At 38.2% G+C, this 20714-nt stretch overlaps 2 protein-coding genes across 2 annotated transcripts; one reads left to right on the top strand and one right to left on the bottom strand.

Annotated features, from left to right (window-relative positions):
• Positions 1 to 317: 317 nt before the first annotated feature.
• LOC140941605 (uncharacterized) lies at positions 318 to 9360 on the top strand. The gene is made up of 10 exons (XM_073390626.1): positions 318 to 464; positions 3320 to 3383; positions 3473 to 3547; positions 3914 to 4006; positions 4328 to 4393; positions 5816 to 5911; positions 6506 to 6586; positions 6742 to 6807; positions 8713 to 8791; positions 9236 to 9360. The coding sequence occupies exons 2-10, from the start codon at positions 3326 to 3328 to the stop codon at positions 9282 to 9284; spliced, it is 663 nt and encodes a 220-aa protein (XP_073246727.1). The 5' UTR covers positions 318 to 464; positions 3320 to 3325; the 3' UTR covers positions 9285 to 9360.
• Positions 9361 to 9806: 446 nt separating this feature from the next.
• LOC140941973 (uncharacterized) lies at positions 9807 to 15695 on the bottom strand. The gene is made up of 7 exons (XM_073390970.1): positions 15612 to 15695; positions 15431 to 15457; positions 14992 to 15033; positions 14660 to 14740; positions 11737 to 14382; positions 10974 to 11039; positions 9807 to 10652 (listed from the first exon to the last, which is right to left on the bottom strand). The coding sequence occupies exons 1-7, from the start codon at positions 15664 to 15666 to the stop codon at positions 10573 to 10575; spliced, it is 2997 nt and encodes a 998-aa protein (XP_073247071.1). The 5' UTR covers positions 15667 to 15695; the 3' UTR covers positions 9807 to 10572.
• Between the last annotated feature and the right edge of the window lie 5019 nt (positions 15696 to 20714).

Genomic DNA, 20714 nt, shown 5'->3' with positions numbered 1-20714 from the left:
GCTCAACGCATTAAGCGATGAACCAGCTCTCTAACAGGAGCTTCCCGCTCCTACCGCCTAGGGCTGAGCTCCCATATCTTATAAGCATTATAGGCAATGTTTTCGGATGGCCCCAAAGAAAATATTCCTTGACTATACTGTGCTCCGCTGGCATTAGTTTATTTTATACTGAATGAAGTATAGCCCAATATATGTGCACGGTTTTGCAGACGGGCCATTTTCGATTAATGATATTGATGTTATTGACCGCCCGGCCAGGCGGAAAGTGAATTTCTTACCTGTCTGACAGAATGATAACACTACAGCCAATCAAAACGCTTGCTTGTGGGAAGCCACCTTGACGGAGTCAAAGTTGTCACGGTTGTTGGGCAGACATCGATTTCGCTCGGGTTAATTTCCCTCACGAGTGAAGCCAACCTCAAGATCTCTTTCAAACTCTGACGGTTGCTTGGAGATATTACTGGGTGAGTTTCTGGTAATTTTAATAATTTTGATACATTTTAAGCTACAATAAATCTAGCTTTGTATTTGGCCATATATGCGCACACGATTGCCAAGGACTAAAAGACTATTGATGTTATAAAAAAAAAACTGCACTCTAGGTAATCCAGTGTTTTGGTTTTTTGTCGTATCTGTTTCTGACCTCTGATTTTACTCGCTGAAGTGAATATATCAATGAATATGGAATAATGCATTTAACCTTGCATATTTCTCCTTGTTGTGTGTCTATCCTCGCAGAGAAAAATCAAAATATCATTTTATTTAAGGACACACACGTGTTTGGTGAACGGCGGGTCATTTACCTCTTTAATAAATATGACAAATTAGTGTCAATGTTCGAACTTGACTTAACCCTAAAGATGCAAGAACCTCAGTGAAGATCGGGTTGATCTTATCATTAGATGAAGTTCGTGACCAGTCTGATTCTCTCCATGTCGTAATTATGGTTAATTCTAATCCTTGTGGCACACAGTAGTCTATTTTTTATGACAGTGAAAGGCGGAAAGGCTTGATACGAGTCAAAAACGTAATGCAGACGAGCGTTAGACTTTTACTTCAATTATCCGGCCAGATTTGGTTTAGAACCTTGCGATCTCTCAGTGTCAAACCGATAATAACATAAAACACAAACAACCTGCTATTTTGGTGTTCAAGTGAATCGGAAGGATTACAGGCGTATTACCTATCTCAGATTATCTTACTGCTTAACACGAATAGCTCTTTAAACCGGGAAAAATTATCTGAAAGAGAAGCTCTTTGTCAAGAAGTACTCTGTTAAACGATTAACTTTGCTTGGGTTTTGGCCACTCTGTCCGCTACAGTGTTTTAATATTTCATGCTGTGCAAGCAAGATTTTTTGACAATTAACTAAGTGATCGCTTTCAAGTTGAATTCTAACGACATCTGATACGGCAGTTTGTCTACAAATATATATGATTCGGGGACCGCAGGAAATGTCGTTGTAATTTGAAACCACCCAAATAACTAGCTTCTGAGAAACTAGAGCAAACTGAGTCCAAAGTTGATTCGTTCTCGCACATTTTTACGTTGGTGTTATTGTCATACACCTTATCCAAAATGGCGTCAAATTTAATTTGATATTTTTTGTCCTAATGATAATTGGCCCTCGTTGCCACGGTTCAAGGCAAAACTTCCTTTGAATTCTGCAAGTGCAATCAAGGCAAAGAGGGTTATTAACATATTATAATGAAAAGTATTGCTTCCGCCATAACTGACTAAGGTGTATGTAATTAAAAAAGTTTAAGTAGCTACTTTGACAACAGCACCTAGAAAAGCATAAAACAATATTTCAAAAAAAATTCATCGAAAAAGCCCGACCGCAAAACATAGAGGGCAGCCATGCATAGAGATAGTTACGAACAGATGATGCTAAGCATTGAACATTGAACAGGGAACGGTCGACTTTCCTTAGTAAGGCCACTATAGAGAGAAGTCGTTACGTCAGGTTTCCAAGATAGCAAACTTTCTGGATGACAACAAACCGTAGGCGTCACTAAAAAAGTGAATTCGCACTGTTTAAAATTTCATAGATCTTATTCAATGTCATTCAATTCGTCAAATGTTGGCGAAATTTTCTGGGGTTGAATCCGAAAGGACCGTATCTAAGTGTAGAAAAAGAAAAAGAAAAAGAAAATTTTTGTGTCGTGCTCACCAAATCCATAAAGTGGGCGCGTAAAATTAGGAAGTTTCATGTCTCAGTCGTGCAACGACAGCTACAAAGAAACGTGATGCACGTGCAAAGTGGTTCTTTTGCTAATATACAATGTATAACTATTATAAACCTTTTTCTGGCGTTCTCGTTGCCGTGGCAGTCGTCGTTGCAGCGTGAGCTTCCTATTGTTGTGATCCAAAAAATTTGCTACCATGGTAACGTGACGTCACACTTCTCCTCTCTATTGGATATCCTGTACTGTATCTGTCATATTAAAAAGGCGTCCACCATGTGGTATGAAAAAGAAAAATGACTGAAGAATGGCAATAAAAACTTTAAGTATTTCTGTCTCTTGGACTGGTTGTCTGTTATTTTACAGAGAACTGACTGAAGGTAATGGGATAGTCTTAGCTGATGCCGCGATAAACCTTTTTCACACGATCTTAAGCAGTGAAAAACACTCATAAATAAAGAGAGACTGACCCTCCTTAAACTAACAATCATTCTGAACGTTCTTGCTCTGCAAAGAACGTATGTGCAGTAGCTAAAAGGAAGCATTCCAGTAACGGTGAAATTTTCATTTTGATAAATTTCTATTACTGAGTCGTTTTCTGCAAAAGTTTTTATAGAGAATCAGTTAATTTAGGTTTCATTACATCCCGAATTAAAAGACAAATATAAACCTCCATCGTGTTATTTGTATGGTTTTATCAGTGGGCAAATCCATTAAATAACTGTTGATAAAACTTATAATAGGAAATAGATGATCGGAAATGGGAAGTGGGTACTGGAATGGAAAAATGGAAAATGAGGATGTGATTTGAAGTTTATGGATAATGAATTTGGAAGTTGACTTTCTCATCTAATTTCTAAAAATTCAATTAAACATACAATTCTTCATTTTCCATTTTCATTTTAATATTTTCCTTGAGCTATCAGATGACTATTACCAATTTTAATAGCATCTGTACTGTAGGTTAGTTCTTCAGTTTTTGCATCGTGTTTAGTTAGTACAGTTAATTTCTCTTAAATATTTTCTTTGCCTTAATTTGAGTTTAACTGTGCGATGGATTATCAAGCCAGCAAGAAAATTACGCATTGCATAAATATGACGCATAATTATAACTCTTATCTCTTTATTCTTAGGCCGAAATGAGGAGTCCGCTGTGCATGATCAGCATCTTGCTTTGGGTTGCTGTGCTGAGCAAAGGTAATAGAAGTCTTGTCAATATTCAGTGTTTCATAGACGCGCTTTTACCGTCCTGAATCAGATTTAAATTCTACCCTTCCCTCTTAAAGGTTGGGAAATTCCATTCGCAGGACAAGGCATGAATGATTTCAAGAAAAGTGCCATACCAAATCCTGCAGAAACTGGTGAGTATAATCTTTTCATCTAGTTGGTAAATGTTGGTTTATAGTCCACAATGAACTCTCGCTCTGCTATCAACGGTATTCCTTAAAAGGGGAAAGCAGTTGAAATCTTGGAAAAAAATGCAATCGTTTGAATAAAATAATCTCTTGTTGCTGAAGGCTACTCGTTGGTAGGGTGGTCCCCTGGGTGTCCATAATAAGGTTTGTTTTGAAACTATGTCCTGTGATGATCACCATACGTTTTCCTTAACTTCCTTGCAATAAATAATTTACACCCCAGGAATGAATAATCGTGCAAAGAAAAGCTGTGGTGAAGAACACAGCATGCACGAAACTGACCACGTTAAATGTTTTTTCGCTGCGTTTTAGGCCAGATTGTAGGAAATCCACTGCCTTCCGCTTTTTTCGAGGAGCAAGTCCATGGAGGAAGACATCCAAGTGATGACAAGAGATATACAATAGGTACGGCGCTTATTTTGCACAACAATCTTAACTACTTTCGTATTCTCAGGGATTAATTGGTTATAGGCAAATGAAAATGAATATTCTGATTTGCCCGCACTACTAAAACTGATACGAATATGGCAGATTCCATAACTCTTTCATTTCGGCACCTACGCACAACATTCCTTCAGCAAAATTTGAAAAAGTTTCAACCCATTCCATAAGAAACAGAGGTTGTAAATGACTCCCACAGAACAAAGATACTCATTCCATTTCGTCTTTATAAGATCACTTTTATCCAAAGTTGATTTTTTTTTGCCATAATTTATATTTTCACAGAGCAATTGAATCATGCTGCGAGACATCGTAATGTTTATTATGATACAGTCGGCGGAGATCCCTATGGTAAGAAGGGAAAAGAAAGAGATGAAAAGTTTTTGTTGTTGACACATATTATATCATAAAATAAAATTAGAATAAAGAATAAATGTATTAATACTATTTTGGTGTTGGGAAGCCCAAACTAGAAGCCAGGGATTTGCAAGGTATATGATCTAGAGTAAAACAATACAATACGCGCATGCGTAACATTAAAAAAAGACGCGAAAGTACAACAAGAACTTACATAAAACAAAATTCTTAATAGGAAAGAAGAATACAAAATCTAACATATAATTTTTGTTAAGTTCAGAGGGCAGATAAGGGAAAAAGGGGAATTGAGCTGGCAGTAAATTTGAATTAGTTGTGTGTTTTTTCAAAGATGCCTGCTTGGGATTGGGTAGTTCAGACCTGTTTACATGCATAATCGAACAGGGGTGTTTTATAACATATGAAACGTTTAAAACATGATGCGGTATATTCTGCAAGTATTATAAAGGGTCTTATGACTCTTACCGAGTCTATAAGCTCAGGATATGGCCTTCATAGAGGGGTTGTGGGGGAGCTAATCATTTACCGTACCATGAATGACATGATCAAGGGAAATATCCATTTATAGAGGTCATCTTGAAATAAGGACAAAGACAGTTTATATAGACCAATCTCTCCCACCCTCGGAACCGCATCATTGCTGTATACATTTACAATTGTCCGTTGTATACCTTCTCAGTGGCTTGCATTTTTACATATAGCAATTGACAAGAATATTTGTAAAGTTGATTACTCCTTTTGTTATTCAGGAATATGGCTAACATAACTCTAGATCAAAATGACAAGGATTTTTAGACACAAGACTAAGAACCCTTGTTATGGTGCTTCTCGCGTTGGTGTTAACAAGCTACCGTAAAGTTCCAAAAGTAACGACCCCTCGAAAGTAGCGAACCTCTGAAAGTAGTGATAAAATGTTACAGATGTTAGCAAATCCCGAAAGTTGCCATTCCCCCCAAAATAACGACCCTGCGAAAGTAGAGACGTCAAAACTAATAACTAACTAATAACTGATATGATAGATATCCTGAAAAAATGCCACACTGATCCTAGATATGTTAATAATGATTATTTAACATTCCTGTTTATAACTCTTAAAGTACAGGATACACATTACCTTTTCTTCAAAAATTATTCCTTTCATATTTTTTGCGATTTTATTTTTTTAAAGTGCCAATGTAGAGTACACGTTTTAACCAGCCGAAAGTAATTCCCCCCGAAAGTAGGGAGCCTCCGAAAGTAGCGATAGCAGACGGGTGCTAAATCCGAAAGCAGCGAGGGTTGTTTCTTTCGTAACTTTACGGTAATGAAAAAAGCAAAATTGGTCGCTGTTAATTATACCTCTTTCATTCATTATTTCAACAGCATTGAACACTTGCCTAATAATTTTATTTTGAATAGGTCACAGCAGCACTGTGCTGACGCGTTCACACATCGCTGTTCCCGGTCACAAGAAGAAGAGGTCGCTTCTGGAAGCTGAGACGGCAATTTCTTCACGTGAGTATAAGAACATTTCACTCACGTGGACAGCACCTATACAAATTTCTTGGGACAAAATGTTTTTACGTGAGAGAAAAGTTCAATTCACACAGGATTCTTTGGTACACCAGTATAGCCGCCGTTCCTTTGCTTTAAACACCAATATGGTCACCGCGAAGTCATGTGAAAACAATCTATACAATTGAACTATGGTGCCAAGGGGGATCATATCAGGATTAAAAGTTGCCTGGGAAACTCTGGGTATTACCCTGAAAGTTAAAGAAAATTTCAGCGCTTGAAACACGTTAGAAGATGTCTATACTTCAATTGTTCGGTTATACTATGACGTCTTACAACTCCAAACTGCCCTTAACTAAGATCAGCCATATTGGATTGCTACTAAAAAAAGAAAGTCCAAAAGTAAAGTTAGTTGCTATTAAAACATCGCATGAACAAAAATGTGCAGACAATAATCTTCTTTGAGCTTTAGTCAAAGGACTCAAAAATGTCAACAAATAGATCCAAAAAATTAAATCCATTTGTCAGCCAGACAAGAAAGATAGTATTTTTGAATTAACAACTTTTTCTTTTTTTTTTAAACATTTTTTGTAGCCCAAGCGGCTCCTGCAGGTTTCTTTGAGCAAAAAATTACTGGAGGAAGACATCCTAATGACGATAAGAGATACACCATCGGTAAATATTCATGGCACAATTATCAGTAATTTTTTGTACGGTGCTACATTAATATCCAAAATATTTCCGTAACTAAATTAAAATACCTGTTTGCTAAATTCGTGTAGATTCGTCTTTAGAAGTACTAACACTGCGCTTCATTTTTTTAACCTCAGCTCAGTTAAACCAAGCCGCCAGACACCGAAATGTATATTACGATACTGTTGGAGGAGATCCATATGGTAAGAGAGGGCGACATTCTCAATTATTTGTTGGCAAGAGTCAGTAATTGATATCCATTGACCACTGGGAAAAATAAGGGGGGAGGAGATAGAATGGATCAAGTATTTGTTAGAGGAGAGGGGGAGGATCCAGGAGTAAAAGGGAAAATGGTGATCGGTAGCAAAAAGACATTACACTATGAACTATGAATGAACTGTGAACTACGGTGAAACGGACGTGAGTTATAGCGGGATGTGGGAAAGGAAAACAACGTGTGAACTTAATTTAGAAGATTGGGGAACTATCAGAATCATGTATGAATGCAGTAATGGCACGAATACGGCCTGAAACGACTTATTTTCCCTGTTATCTACTATATGAGAAATTTCTGCAATTTGATTGGCTTAGAGCAGTGGTATTTCAGGTTAATTTGAAATACCTACATGTGAAAATTACAAACCTTTGCGGGTAGTAGTGTTGAGGCCTCAAATGTAATAAATGACCCTAAATGTAATAAAGGTCCTAAGTGTAATAACTTTTGGCCCTAAATGTAATAAAGGTCCTAAATGTAATAACTTTTGGCCCTAAATGTAATTAAGGGTCCGGTCTAATAACATTATATGTGTAATAGGTTTTAGCCCCAAATGTAATGGAAGTCTTAACAGTATACTGCATGTATGTAGTACATCAGCCCCAAACTTGATAATGTCCCTGACTGAAACATGCGACGGTCTGATGCGATATTAATGTTATAGCCAGCTGGCGATTCACTTTCTTCGCCCTATTGTAGTCTTCATAGATATTCATAAACTTAGAAAGCGACTAGAACGCTCAAGAAGTAGGAGAAACACTTATAAATTAACTACGTCTCGATCGTCTTTCCTATTACATCCCTACATCGTAAAACTCTAGTTGTAAACAAATGGAATCTACACAAAAGTTTTCAAAATACAGTAGTAATTTACCAATTGAAGGAAGTATTAATGTTCATTAGAAACAATCGTAGTAAATTAACTACTTTTGCCCATGGGGTTTTTAAATGTTTTCACCACATAAATAATAAGGTGTTACTCAAATGGCTATATAGGGGATCTGCCTGGGGTATTTGGTGTTTGATACTCCCTAGACACATTGTTGCGCTCAGTTAACCGGCCTGTAATAAGGCTGAAAGCAAACAGTATGAAATCTTCTTATGACCCTAAGCATAATAAGAGCTGAAAGAATTACACTTACGACCTTTATTACATTTAGGGCCAAAAGTTATTACATTTAGGACCTTTATTACATTTAGGGCCAAAAGTTATTACAATTAGGACCTTTATTACATTTAGGGTCATTTATTACATTTGAGGCCTCAACAGCAGTATAAATAAATAATAGCATGATTTGTAGTGATATTTGGCATAAATATCAATTATGATATTTCAAAATTGTCTCAAATTACGTATAACAATTTCGAAATATCACTCGTGGTATTTATGCCAAATATCACTTCAAATCATGCTATTACCTACACAAACTCTAACTGTTTCCTACTGCTGATCAGTGTACACAAGAGCCATTATGGCTCTTGGTGTACACAAAGACTCGGGATAAGATTGATATGAAAAGTGATTAACCCTAGCACACATGCACAGATTCGGCTCGAAAATCTCATCCACCTTGACATCGCCTTCGGATATAGTTCCATGTTAAGTGCTTTGGAGAGAAAATGGCGAGATGAATTTCATTTTGAGGGGTGGTGTCTAGATCTATCTGCCTTATAGTATCCATACAGATGTAAACCACAGTATGTGGTATGCATCTAGTCGGCTCTGGACTCATAAGAGTGTTCGTGACGAATTTTCTCTGTAGAATAAGATAACCTACGAAGTGGGCAGTGACATCAAAATATTGACGAAATTATAATTGCAATCTTTCATCAGGTAACAGCAGCCCAGTTCTCACCCGTTCACATATTGCCGTGCCCGGACAGAAAAAGAAGAGATCAGTTGAACTAGAAAAGTAAGAGAGACTGAAATTTCGTTGTTAAACTCAAAATGTACAGGCTGGAATAGATCTTTCCCGCATTCTATCTAGGAGCACAGACAAAGCAGCAGTTTTCTTCCTTTTGTTTTTTTCTCAACGATTTGCTACTCATCTTCTAGCATTATTGGATAATTCTCCCCTGGAATCTGCTTGATTTGACAAGGAATTCGTTTGTTTGAAATGAAATGTTCATGGAAGTATCGGGAGCAGTGTCTCACACGTTATGTACTCTATCACGACACCGATCTTGTCCAACTAACCTTAGAGGCCTTAGCTCCAACGAGTCTCCTTTTGGTGAGTGATAGTAACAAGAAGATTATAGGTTCGACAGCCGTTGCGGGTGGATTTTTTCTTCCGAGCCACCTGTGCCACAGCCCAAAAAAACCTCATCTTTTTTACAGGATTGTTTATTTCTTGCAGGCAGACATTGAAAAAGAAGCTCCGACTCTGTTCAAAATGCTGCTGCTGAGCCGATGAAACCTTTAATACTGTATATAAGTAACTTATGACATTGGGAAGGAATAAACAAAAAAATTGATTTCTTATTTCTGTACTGAGTAATCATAATTAATTTTATCAAAAGTTATCTATCATAAGAAGATTACCTTTGAACAATTTTCTTCAACTGTCAGTGAATTTGATAATGTATTTTTATGGTCAGAATTGGCATTGATTCTGTCAGGGGCTGGGGTTTGCCGCAATGTATCAGTAAAAGCTGAAAAATTCTGGTGAAGTTACTGTGAAAAGCCATATTTTTGCCGCCCTCACCACACCGCTTTATCTAAATGCGCGCTCAAGTGTCACGCGTGCGTAGAGTTAGAAAATGTCTGATACCCGGTGTGGCGATTTTCACTGTAAAGGATGGAAACAAAAGAAAAAGTTTCTTAAAAAGTACCCATTGGAATTGGCATAATTCGTGTAGTCATTGTATTTTAATCATTAAGAATTTTAGCAATAAAGATTTGAGGGTAAGCCGTTATGTGGGGTTATGTGGCACGATCAATACTTTGCGACCAGGTATGTTCTTTAATAAAATAGAAATTACTGACTGTTTCTTTTTTTATATTTAAATTTAGACTCCTATTTAAGTAAAGCCGGGAGATAGATGATAGACCTTACCGCCGGGGTCTATGTCCCCTTCTCCGTAACAGTTAGCGTCAAAAGAATGATTCTGTTATTATTTACCAAGTCCAAAGGCTAATAAGAAAAAAGCGATAATTCCAAGAGTCTCAAGATACGTTTTCTTCGATCTGAAATTATTATGTCTAAAACCGCTGAAAATCTCTTTTTAATGGGCTTAGTTCGCTGTAGAGCGTGTTTTACTCTTAAGAACAAAATACAATCCGAAAATAAGCATAGTAATATGTCCTGTACATTTTCACACATTCTTCGTACTTTATGACTTAAAGTTTAGTACATCCATGTCATTGTTGATACACCCTGCTCATGTATGTATTCAGAGCAGTTTTCCCTCGCATCGCACGTCGGAATTCTTCTGCCACTGGAACTAATTTCGGTGACTTGTAACATTTAAAGACTCGTAGGTTGCATTAAAAGCTATATGCAATCTACACCTTACACTGAGAGCACGGAGCCCAAAAGTGTGACGGCTTCAATACTGTCTCTCCATATTTACAAAAAAACAAATTCAATATGAATATCTGGTTATTATCGAAGGCTAAATTAATGGCAATTTTTTCACACCAAACTTCGTTGTATGTCCAGGTTTTAAAGTAGCTATTCTGAAGAGGAGCAGTTCATGTGATGCTTCGTCTTCTTCGTCCATTGTTCGGAAAGAAGACGTCTTGTTGACTCAAAACTTGATAATTGCTGAAAGCTATCATAAAGAAACGAAAATAATTAGTTCCTTTGTTACCCTAACAGAAGAAAGAGCGATTATTAAGGAGAAAGGGACCATGAAGGTATTACTGATCAAAAGGCGTGAAAATGTACTTGTGAGGAAAGCCTGCAGGTATTCTAAAAAATTAAACCAATGGGCGGAAGAGGACTGAAATCAACGCAAGAATGAAGATTGTCAACTTATTCTAACTAGTAATGGAAAAACACAAAACAGAGCCATCTCTAACTAAAAAAAAATTGTTAAATAACATTATAATCTGTTTTAAATCATAACAACTTTGGACTTCGAATCACTTACATTGACTATCACCAGCGATACCATCAAAGATAACGTTCCTGTGTCGTGCACGTTGGTTTTGCGAGGCTGTAATAAAGACAAAAAGTTGTTAACAACGGCAGCATGTCGCAGTGGAAAATTAGAGGCAAGAAAAGCTCTGTATATTCATGCTTTTCCCGAATATTTGAAACGTACAGTTGTCACACCCGGGTCGGTTCGTCATTCCGCAATAACAACTCTGGAGGTGACAGAAGCAAAGTGTGCTTAGCACTACCCGGGAAGTAAATACGACTTTATTTCTGTGAGAATGAGTATTAAGGGGGGCAGCCTGGTTATTTTTTAGGGAAAATGATGTTGATTTGGGAATGAAATAAATTAGGGAAGAAAAGGTATACACATAAACCAGTTAGTCCGCTAATGGGCTCAGAGGCACTCTGCTGTGGTGGTGGACTATCTGGTATTTGTCCAATAATTATTCACTTCATATTTGTAGTTTAAGTTTTTAACAACCCCCAAATTCACTATTTTCCAATGTCCCAAAATTTTAAACATCTAGCCTTAATTTTTATACATTAGAAACATTTAAATATTTATCATCCAAAAGTTGTCAAAAAGTTATTGAAACAAGGACTCCAAGGTAATGGAGTCGTTTTTTGATTGAATGGAATCTTGGCTAAAACGAAAAAGGGTAGAAAAAAAGAAACAAACACAAAAACAAAAACGAAAAACAATGCTTTTAACTAGACTGCCCCCTTAAAATCAATGAATATGATTTATTGCTCACCTAAATACTTGTCTCCAAAGCCCCATTCCTTTTTCTTTCCTGCAGGCTTAGTAGTGGGATGAAAGGCAACTTGTGGTTTCGCTGGGTAGGGTGCACGCTTTGGCGAAGGTGTCGTTAAAAACCGTGACCGGGGAGGTTTCGTCACTCCAGGCTGCGTTGTAGCAGCAAGTGAGTCCAGTAAGGGTCCCAAAGGGATATTAAACGTGTCACTTGACACAGTCTTGCTGGTTGATGCTGAATCAGCGGACGGTAATGTGACTATTGGCGAAGTTCTTGAAGGTGATAACCGTGTTGTTGAAGTGGTTGAACCGACTTGATTTCCCACCTTATTTTTGGGTGGTAGCTCCATGGAAGAGTTGGACAAGAACGTTGCATTGGTGATGGTGACATCTTCAAGCTTCCATCCAGGCATTGTAACGTTTTCGGGAATCCTTATAATTGGAAAATTTGCTGCTTCTTCTATTCCAGTGGGGCTCTCAGAAGATGACAAAGCCACACTGCTGTTGTCCACGGCTTGATCTGTAATTACGGTGTTATTTTGAGGTTGTAACATCTTGTTTGTAGACTTTGTATTAACTGAAACGGCGGCATGAGAGGAGTACGTTGTATTTTTATGCGCGGGAGAACTTTCTGAGTCCACTGAAGAATTTGTACGCAAAGAATTTTCATCTTGGTCCGCATCAAGCGATGATGGAAACGAAGATGAAGGAAGAAACAAGACGGTGTCTTTATCAGGAGGTGTTGCAATGATGTATGACGAATTTTCGTACTCTGCTTGAAGTACGGGCAAAGACGAACTCGCAAAATCGGCGTCAGTCGGATGTAAATTGCCATTTTCACTTGAACTGATCTGGTTGTAACTGATGTTGGAGACTTGGACAGAGTGACTCTGATGATTCTTGTAAGTTAAGGCCGATTGGAAACCAGATGGGAATGAAGAAGATGAAGATACGTCAGAGATTGAATACGGTGATGAGCTTGGAGCTGGGGCTGGTGAAGGTATAGGGGCGTTCATCGGTGGGTAGGGACTAAATCCGGGTTGGGTTTCAGAAGATTGTGCTTGTGAGGAAGACGCTACAGTGGAGACTCCATATGACGATGGAGACAAAGAAGACGATGGAGCAGGAGGTGCGGCATAATATGAGCTGCTTGGAGCCGATTGGTCTGATGACGGAACAGCAGGAGGCCGGTAGGCAGGGTGACCATTATAGCTTGATGCTGATTGAGAAGCCCAGTTTGCAGCTGGAGAGGATGCACCGTAAGTTCGGTAAGCGGTTTGTGCTGAAGGATACTCAGGACTGCCATAATTACTATAACCCTGATTCTGCGAACTTGGCGGTGATGGATTACTAGGGTGAATGTTTAAGGCGGCTTCTGGTTGAGATGGTGGTTGAAAAGAAGATGATTGTGTTACAGATGCAGCTGATACGGTGGCGGATTGAATACCCTTGTTTTTCGATTTCGTGGTATCTTGAGACGTCGATGAACTGTTGATTATTTTGTAAGTTACGGGGGAGTCAGCAGCTGGTTTGGTTTTAGATTCTTGACCCAAGTTATTGGAGCCTACATTTGAATCTCCTACGTTATATAAGGGAGCTTTGCCTCCTTGTTCAGATACAGATGGACTTCCAGGTACAAACGAGTTACTATCAGTGGCTTTTGGAGCCTCTGGAGCCTCTGGAGCCTCCGCTTCCTTGTTATAAGTGCTGACGTAATAGACAGGATAGTGGTGACCATGACTATTTGTAGCCGAATCATTTGCTGAGTTGGTAGGCAATGACAATGTTTTTATAATTGAATTGGCTTTTAGCCTTCGTTCCTCATTCTTTTCATTGTCCTTAACATAGTATACTGGATACCCATCGTCTTTACCACTTTGTGAAGGTGATGAAGATGCAATTGATTGATTAGCTTTTGAATTGAAAATTCTCTGAGAAGGTTGTGGCTGTGTATTAGGTTCTTCAGGGCTGGAAACGTAGTATACAGGATAGCTATCACTTTTTGATGGACCTGGATCTACCACGCCATTCGACTTTGACTGCTGTTGGAGTGCCGCCGATTGACTAGTTTTTGGCTTGGAAATACTCTGCAAGGACTGTTGCTGTCTGTTTGTTTCTTCAGGATTGGATACATAATACACAGGATAGCTGTCACCCTTTGATGGACCTGGTTCTACCAAGCCATTCGAGTTTGATTGCTGTTGGAGTGCAGATTGACTAGTTTTTGGATTGGAATAACTCTGGAAGGACTGTTGCTGTTTGTCTGTTTCTTCAGGACTGGACACGTAGTACACAGGATAGCTATCATCCGTTTTTGGTTCTGATTGGCCTGCAGGTATTTGTAGTTGATTGCGATTGAAGTGTGAATAAAGTGTGGATGACCCTGACAATAAAGAACTGTTTGTGTCGTTTGGGGTTTTTGATAGTGCTTGTGTGGGAGGATAACTGGCTGACCACTGTTGTGCAGATGCAGCGGACGCCACAGAACTGCTTTTCTCGGCAGGGGACAGGAGTCCTTTTGCCGATGTAGAGCTGGCTTGTGCTGGGGCAACTTGAGCACTTGCATAGGTTGCTGGTTGCTGTTGTCCGCCTGGCGCTGTTGAAAGTGTCCCAGATCGTCTGTCCCAACCAGCTATGTTTGAGTTTTCTATTTAAAAAATCGCCAAAAAAAAACCATCGATCAATTCACCCTTTGCTTTTATTAAATCCCGCCATCATTTTAGATAACATTAAACATGAACTCTATACTATCTGATCTATTCCATCGCGTAGTTTTTTTTTTTGTGCTAAAACGTGAAGTAAAAAGGGTGCGAATGAATGGTAAGAGCTTAAAGCGAACGAATTCCGTACGAATGGAAAAACAGTTCATTTTTTAACCCTTTTTTTAATCAGAGCTAACTCTTTAAGAGAAAATATCAACTTACTCCACGTTATGGAGCCAGTTTGTAGTGCAGCATTTTGAGATGAAAGGTGATGCCACGAAGAAGGTATATAACCGGGGTATCCTGAAAACAAAATTTTATATTTAATTTAAAAAGGTAAATTTTTAAACGTGGAATTTTACGAACAAAAAGAAGCCGAATTCGTTCCCTACTGGGAACTGTCTTTATTTGGGATGGAAAACCACGACTGATATTCTGATTGTTAAAGGGAAAACCAGAAAAAACTCTAAAAGAAAATAATTCCAGATAAATAGTTAAGAATATATAAGTTCGAGTAAAGGAAACTATCGAAAACTTTGAATCATACAGTGTACCTTGAGCTGCAACTTGTCTTTTATAAAATCTTATCGAAGGCTCTGATAAATGAATAAATTTTCTGACGATTAGTTAGGTAAAATGTAAAAGTGTCATGCCCATCTTGGCATGTTTGTGGGAAATTCAGAACTCTTCCGTAAGGTCGTTGAGAAAGCACTGCAAACCTCTGTTGTAACTCAGTGGGTTGGGTTGGGCGTCGATGGTTCCCCTGTTTTCTCCAAGATGTGTTCGGTTGTATTTCTTTTAAAAAGAAATTAAAACTTCCTTCTTGTTTGTACAGAGTATAATTTTACAAAAGTAAGAATGTCAGAGTGTTCAACGTCATCAACTGCCCTTTTACTTTTTGGCGCACGTTTTGGAAAGAAGCTGGTCGTGCAAGTGAGTGCTCGCTAAATAATCAGTGTGTATGATAACTGATGACTTCTGTCATATATTTACCTCTTGCAATCCTCTTGTCCAATGGAGCTGAAAAAAGTAAAACTACATGTTGGTCAATGTAAGACGATGTTATTACTTTTCATGTGAAGCAATTTTTGAAAGGACTTTTGAGTTCGCTTGATAGAGAAGCCTTCGTTCGGTAGAGAAAAAAAATATTATATTTGGAGTATTTAGCACTTACCAGAATAAACTAATGAGCAAACATTAGTTAGTGAAATAAGAAAGAGGAGCCTCATCACTTCCCTTTCCGCGCAACAAACACGCTTGCTGTAAATGGAAGGAAATAAAAGAAAACCCAATTATAACGTCATTCCAATGGCGCAAAATCCCAATGCAAAATAGAACGATATTCTAAAGTTACTATCTCGGAGCTATAAGACGCCACATTATTCTGGTATATAGCTCAAGCTCACTCAATAACCCCAAAGGTGATGTGGCCAAAAAAACAGACAAACATTCCCTTTGAAAAAGTGATGCGTAGCCAGTTAAAGTTAAAAACCATTTTCTTTCCTACAGTAATAGACTTGTAAGATGGGTTAGCAAAGCTTGGCGCATCAACTGCTGCTTAGTCAGAAAAGCCAATACTTACAGCCCCACTTGAATGGTAGAGGAAGGGACCAAGAGGTTTGTCACAATTGCGTTTAGAAAGTGATAAAAGGAGTAAAGCGATCTTTCAAGTCTCTCCCGACCTAAGCCAGTGATAAAGGGAGTGAAGCGGCTTAGAGTAAGGCCGTTAAATTTTTGCCAGGTTGCTTATAACTCTCTCCGTTAGCTAAGCAGCCAGTGATAAAGCACTGATTCAATTGTGATTATTTTATGACATGATGAAACTAAGAGCAATAACTTGGAACTGTTTCATCTAGCCGTTTATAAAATCATGACATTGTTATAGTGTTGACTAACGATAAAATTAATATATTGTGAATAGCAAGAAAATTTATCATTTACACGATATCAGTAAAGTCACGGATCAATGATCAAGTTAAATGTATGTTTTCGCAGTGGAAAAAGAATGAAATAAGTTTACTAGTAAGGATCATGGGCCATTGGTCAGTTTCCAGCTCAGACGTTATAAATCTCAGCATTAAAATACTGCTATCTAATATGACAAAAAAATAAATCTGAGGTTATAAATATGACTTCACAAAAATATAAATATTCCTTTGATCATATTGTCCATATAATCGTATGCGATAGAATGCAATTTAGCAAAATTAACAAGAAACACTCTTCGACTATAAGTGGCAGCATAAAGACTGTTAAAACAGTCTTTATGCCGCCACTTATAGCTGGGGATCATTTCAAAATTCGATTTCGGTAAACTACTGCAAATCAAATATTGTTTCCCAAGGAAAATATAAAGAGATGGAACTCCGCCTCGCCTTAGAAATTATATATATATAAATGAAACGAAAGGAACCAAAAATAAAAATGAAATACACCCATCACGCTGACAAGAGTCATCGAAGGCAGTGAATTGCAATCAATTTGTTTACGAACTTCGTCTGACTAATCTCGTGTCGTATTAGAGATATTCCCTATGGCATGCAGTGTTCTGGTTTAACTTAATGAACCCAATAACTAGCTAGAGTAGTTTTTCTGAAGAATTTTAAATGCCAAAAAGGCCACTCATGTATGTCACTAACTACTGAATAATAAGAATGTCTGTTCACAACGATCAGAGTCGTAAGTTCTGTTATTTGATAATGAACGAATGAAGGTAGATTTAGGTTTTTTAGATTGACGGCGTATTGAACAGCCCTTAGATGAAATTTTCTTAACTTGGTTTAAAGATAATGGAACAGCATAGGATCTAAATCTTCATACACTTGTTTACCACAAAGTAAAACAGAAAATTGTCCTCAGAAATTTAGTTTACACAACTGATAACTTACCTCGATCAGTCGTTATGTTTCTGGAGTAAACTTGACTTCTTCTGGCAACCCTTGAGAAAATAATCTCAAAAAAAAAAATAAAAACGACTCTAAACCAACGTCTGAAGTGATAATGAAAAATCCATGGACTTTGTGCGGATTTATAGCTGATTTCAAGTCAGATATTTCGAGTCGAAAAAATCGGAGGAACGAAGGAAATTTCGATAGTGTCTTTCAACAGGTGGGATGTGTCACCCGCATTTGATTTATTACGTCACACTAAACCCCGGTTCTAGGATTTGATCAAGCGAGCACACAGACAAATTGTTTGATTAGTTCAGGCGGGAAATATTTTGTTGATTAATGGAACAGTCAATACTTATAATTTATGTTTATGTGCCGCGCTTCCTGTGGATTAATAGCAACCACCATTCTTTGGGTTAGCCAGTCTGGGTATAGGAGATCCTTTGCTGGTAAAGGTCAATTCAAATCCGACGCTTCTTTGCTGTAACACATTGCCCTCGGTGTTTTGAGTCACCTTAGGGATGTCCTAAACAATTCTAATATTTTAATTACACATTTGTGAAACTCAGATCATTTCGTTAAGGGGCTATGATGACTCTGTTCATACTGTGCATATTCTTCAATTCAAGCAACACAAGTTAGTGTGGATACCTTCGGCACTGAGAGTAAGTGCCTTTACGATATGGCTAGCTTCACAAGCGGGCAAGTCGAAGTGAATGCTGTGTTCTGATTGGCTTCTCGAATGGACAGGACGGGCTTACCGTGCCAGCTCGGGATTTCCCGTTTTGCTGCCGTAATAAAACATTTTCCTCTGGCAAAGTTTGTACGGTCAAAATGGCTGTTAAAGTATATATTTGCAACTCACTTCATTGCGAACACCCCCTAAGCGCGATTAGGGCTATGTCTTTACTATACCGGTTAGCTCTTGCGCCGGCATGAAAACCAGATGAGAAAGGGCTTTTGTTCGTACATGATAATTGTGATTTGGGCGCGGTTCTGTAGCTGCACCTCGCCGATTTTGAAAGTGGATCGTCTCATATTTGATGGGTGTCTGTGCCACTCTTCATGGCAGTGATAACAGGAGTCCATACTAGGCTCAAGTATTTTTCACGATAAGATATCTGGTAAAGTGTGGACTCGAGTGTCTTTTTCTTGTCCTTTTTTTGGGTGCAGAAAAATGCTCAATGCTCGTGATGGCAACTAAACATTCCAAACTAGTACTTAATTGGAATCATTGTTGTTCTCATATGCTTTTAACAGGCAAGTCATTTAGTTCAGTTGGTAGAGGGCAGGTCTGTTCAGTGGGAGGTTGGTAGTTCAGTTCAGGTAATTGAGTCTTTTGCATGTGGCTATTTAATCCTTCCTTTTCAATGGACCTTATTCACGATACCTGCCATCTTTGCAAGCGATGGGATCACGTGGTTTCTCAGGAGGCAAACGAGTGATAAAATTTGCCAATGCAAGAATTCGCGGTCGGGTTTGTTTATTCTAAACAACAGAAAATGAAGAACTTTCTATCTTAAAGATAATACTATGGGAAATTATGGATGGAAGCGATCATTGTTGCTTTTTTGGATGTATACAAGTGACGGCAAATGTCCTCACAGCGAGCAACACTAAAGCAGGCCTTGTCGTAACGCATGACTATTAAGTTGTCGCCTCGACACGTTTAAAGAGAATAAAGAAACTTGACCGCGATTACTAGTATTGGCAAATGTTATCACTTGCATGCTCCCTGAAATACTTCGTGACATTGCTTTTATCCCATCAGTCCTAAAGCGCGTGCAAAGATGGCGGGTATCGTGACTAAGGTCTATTTATAACATAACAAAAGTAAATCGCGCGCTCTGATTGGTCAGTTAGCCACTACCATTTGAGTGGGATGACGGAAAAATACACCGATGAAATGGGCAGATGAAAAGTGGAAGTTGAAGAAAATACTAAACTGTCGTTTTGAAGGAAAAAAGACAAAAGATCAAGCGACAAATTTGCCCTGGATGAATTAATCACTGTTTTCCTCGCGGCTAGAATCGGCTGAAGGAAAATCGAGCGAGCGAAGATTTAAGGTACGTTTTGTGTGTTTTTTTATAGAAGAGAAAGTCTGTTTGAAATGTAAATTTATCAATTAGCTTTGTGTTATTGACTTTTTGGTCAAGCTGATGTTAACTTCAAGCAAATATTTTAGGAAACACGCTCAAATTCGAGACAGCTTTGTTGTGACGTTTTCACCGCATCGATTAACAATTTTAGTTGAGTTTAAACGGGCACATTACGCTGGAATAAGCGAATTTCATTTGAGTACAGAAACATTTTGGTTTTCAAATAAATTTTTCAAAAAATGACTTGTATGTGTATTATTTTGTTCCTCGGTGTTCATTCATAACAGTCGTTCAGAGAACGGTCGAAAAACTAAAGGCTTCAGCGCTGGCTGTGTGTCGGCGAATTTCAGTTGCAACTTTGACTTTCATAGCTGGATTTCCCCAGACAGATTTCGATACAAAGCTAGTTAATTTCTTTTTAAAATTAGTGTTACCTGTTATTCTAAAGGAATTATAGTCAAATTTTCTCATTTCTACTTTACGTTTACTTAAAAAATTGTCACATAAATAAGCTTGCTAATTATTTCATATATTTAGTTTTAGCTAATTTTTTAGTCTTTTTAGTTCGTGTTTATTGTTGCAGCTATAGTTTTCCCTCAAAGTTTTTACCCTAATATTAAGAGCAAGTAGACAGATGCCATTCAGAATAACAACGAAAAACGTTTTGCAATTTACCTGAAGACGGAGAACGGTTGATTCAGCGAAAGAAAAACTCAAAGGCAAGTTTTTGAAAAACATAGAACGATTTGTTTACGCGCGGGCAGATGGCAGTATACATGAACTCGTACCGATGACTCCGAAGGCAAATGGAAAATAATGTTTTTCTCTTTTGATTATGTTATAAAAGAAATGGTAAACGTTGCAGCTGTGCAACCATGGAGTTATGGATGCACGTGGGAGGTTTGCTAAGCACTCAAGAAGCTAAAGTCGAACTCGGCTATCGCCTCGTGCGACTCTTACGCTTCTTTCGTGCTTAGCAACCTCCCGCGTGCATCCATAACTCCATGGTTGCACGCTGCACGTTTACCATTTCGTAATTGAAGAGACGGTAAAAAACCAGCACTACGTCTTGAAAATAGGTTTTCACCCCGGTGCAGTCCATCGTACATACACGAAGTTGGTGCAAACAGAACGGACTCGCCTCAGTAGGCCAATTTAGCGACATCCTCATTTCACTAAATCTATTCGAGAAAAGCTTATAATAAGTATTTTTTTTCTTCCTTGGGTAAAATTAGGCTTGTTGCTGGTTAAACCATACTGAAATTGCTAAATTTAATTTGAAGGGGA

This window comes from Porites lutea, chromosome 6 (assembly GCF_958299795.1).
Source record: "Porites lutea chromosome 6, jaPorLute2.1, whole genome shotgun sequence".
Lineage (NCBI taxonomy): Eukaryota > Metazoa > Cnidaria > Anthozoa > Scleractinia > Poritidae > Porites > Porites lutea.
This window is presented reverse-complemented; position numbering and strand designations above follow the sequence as displayed.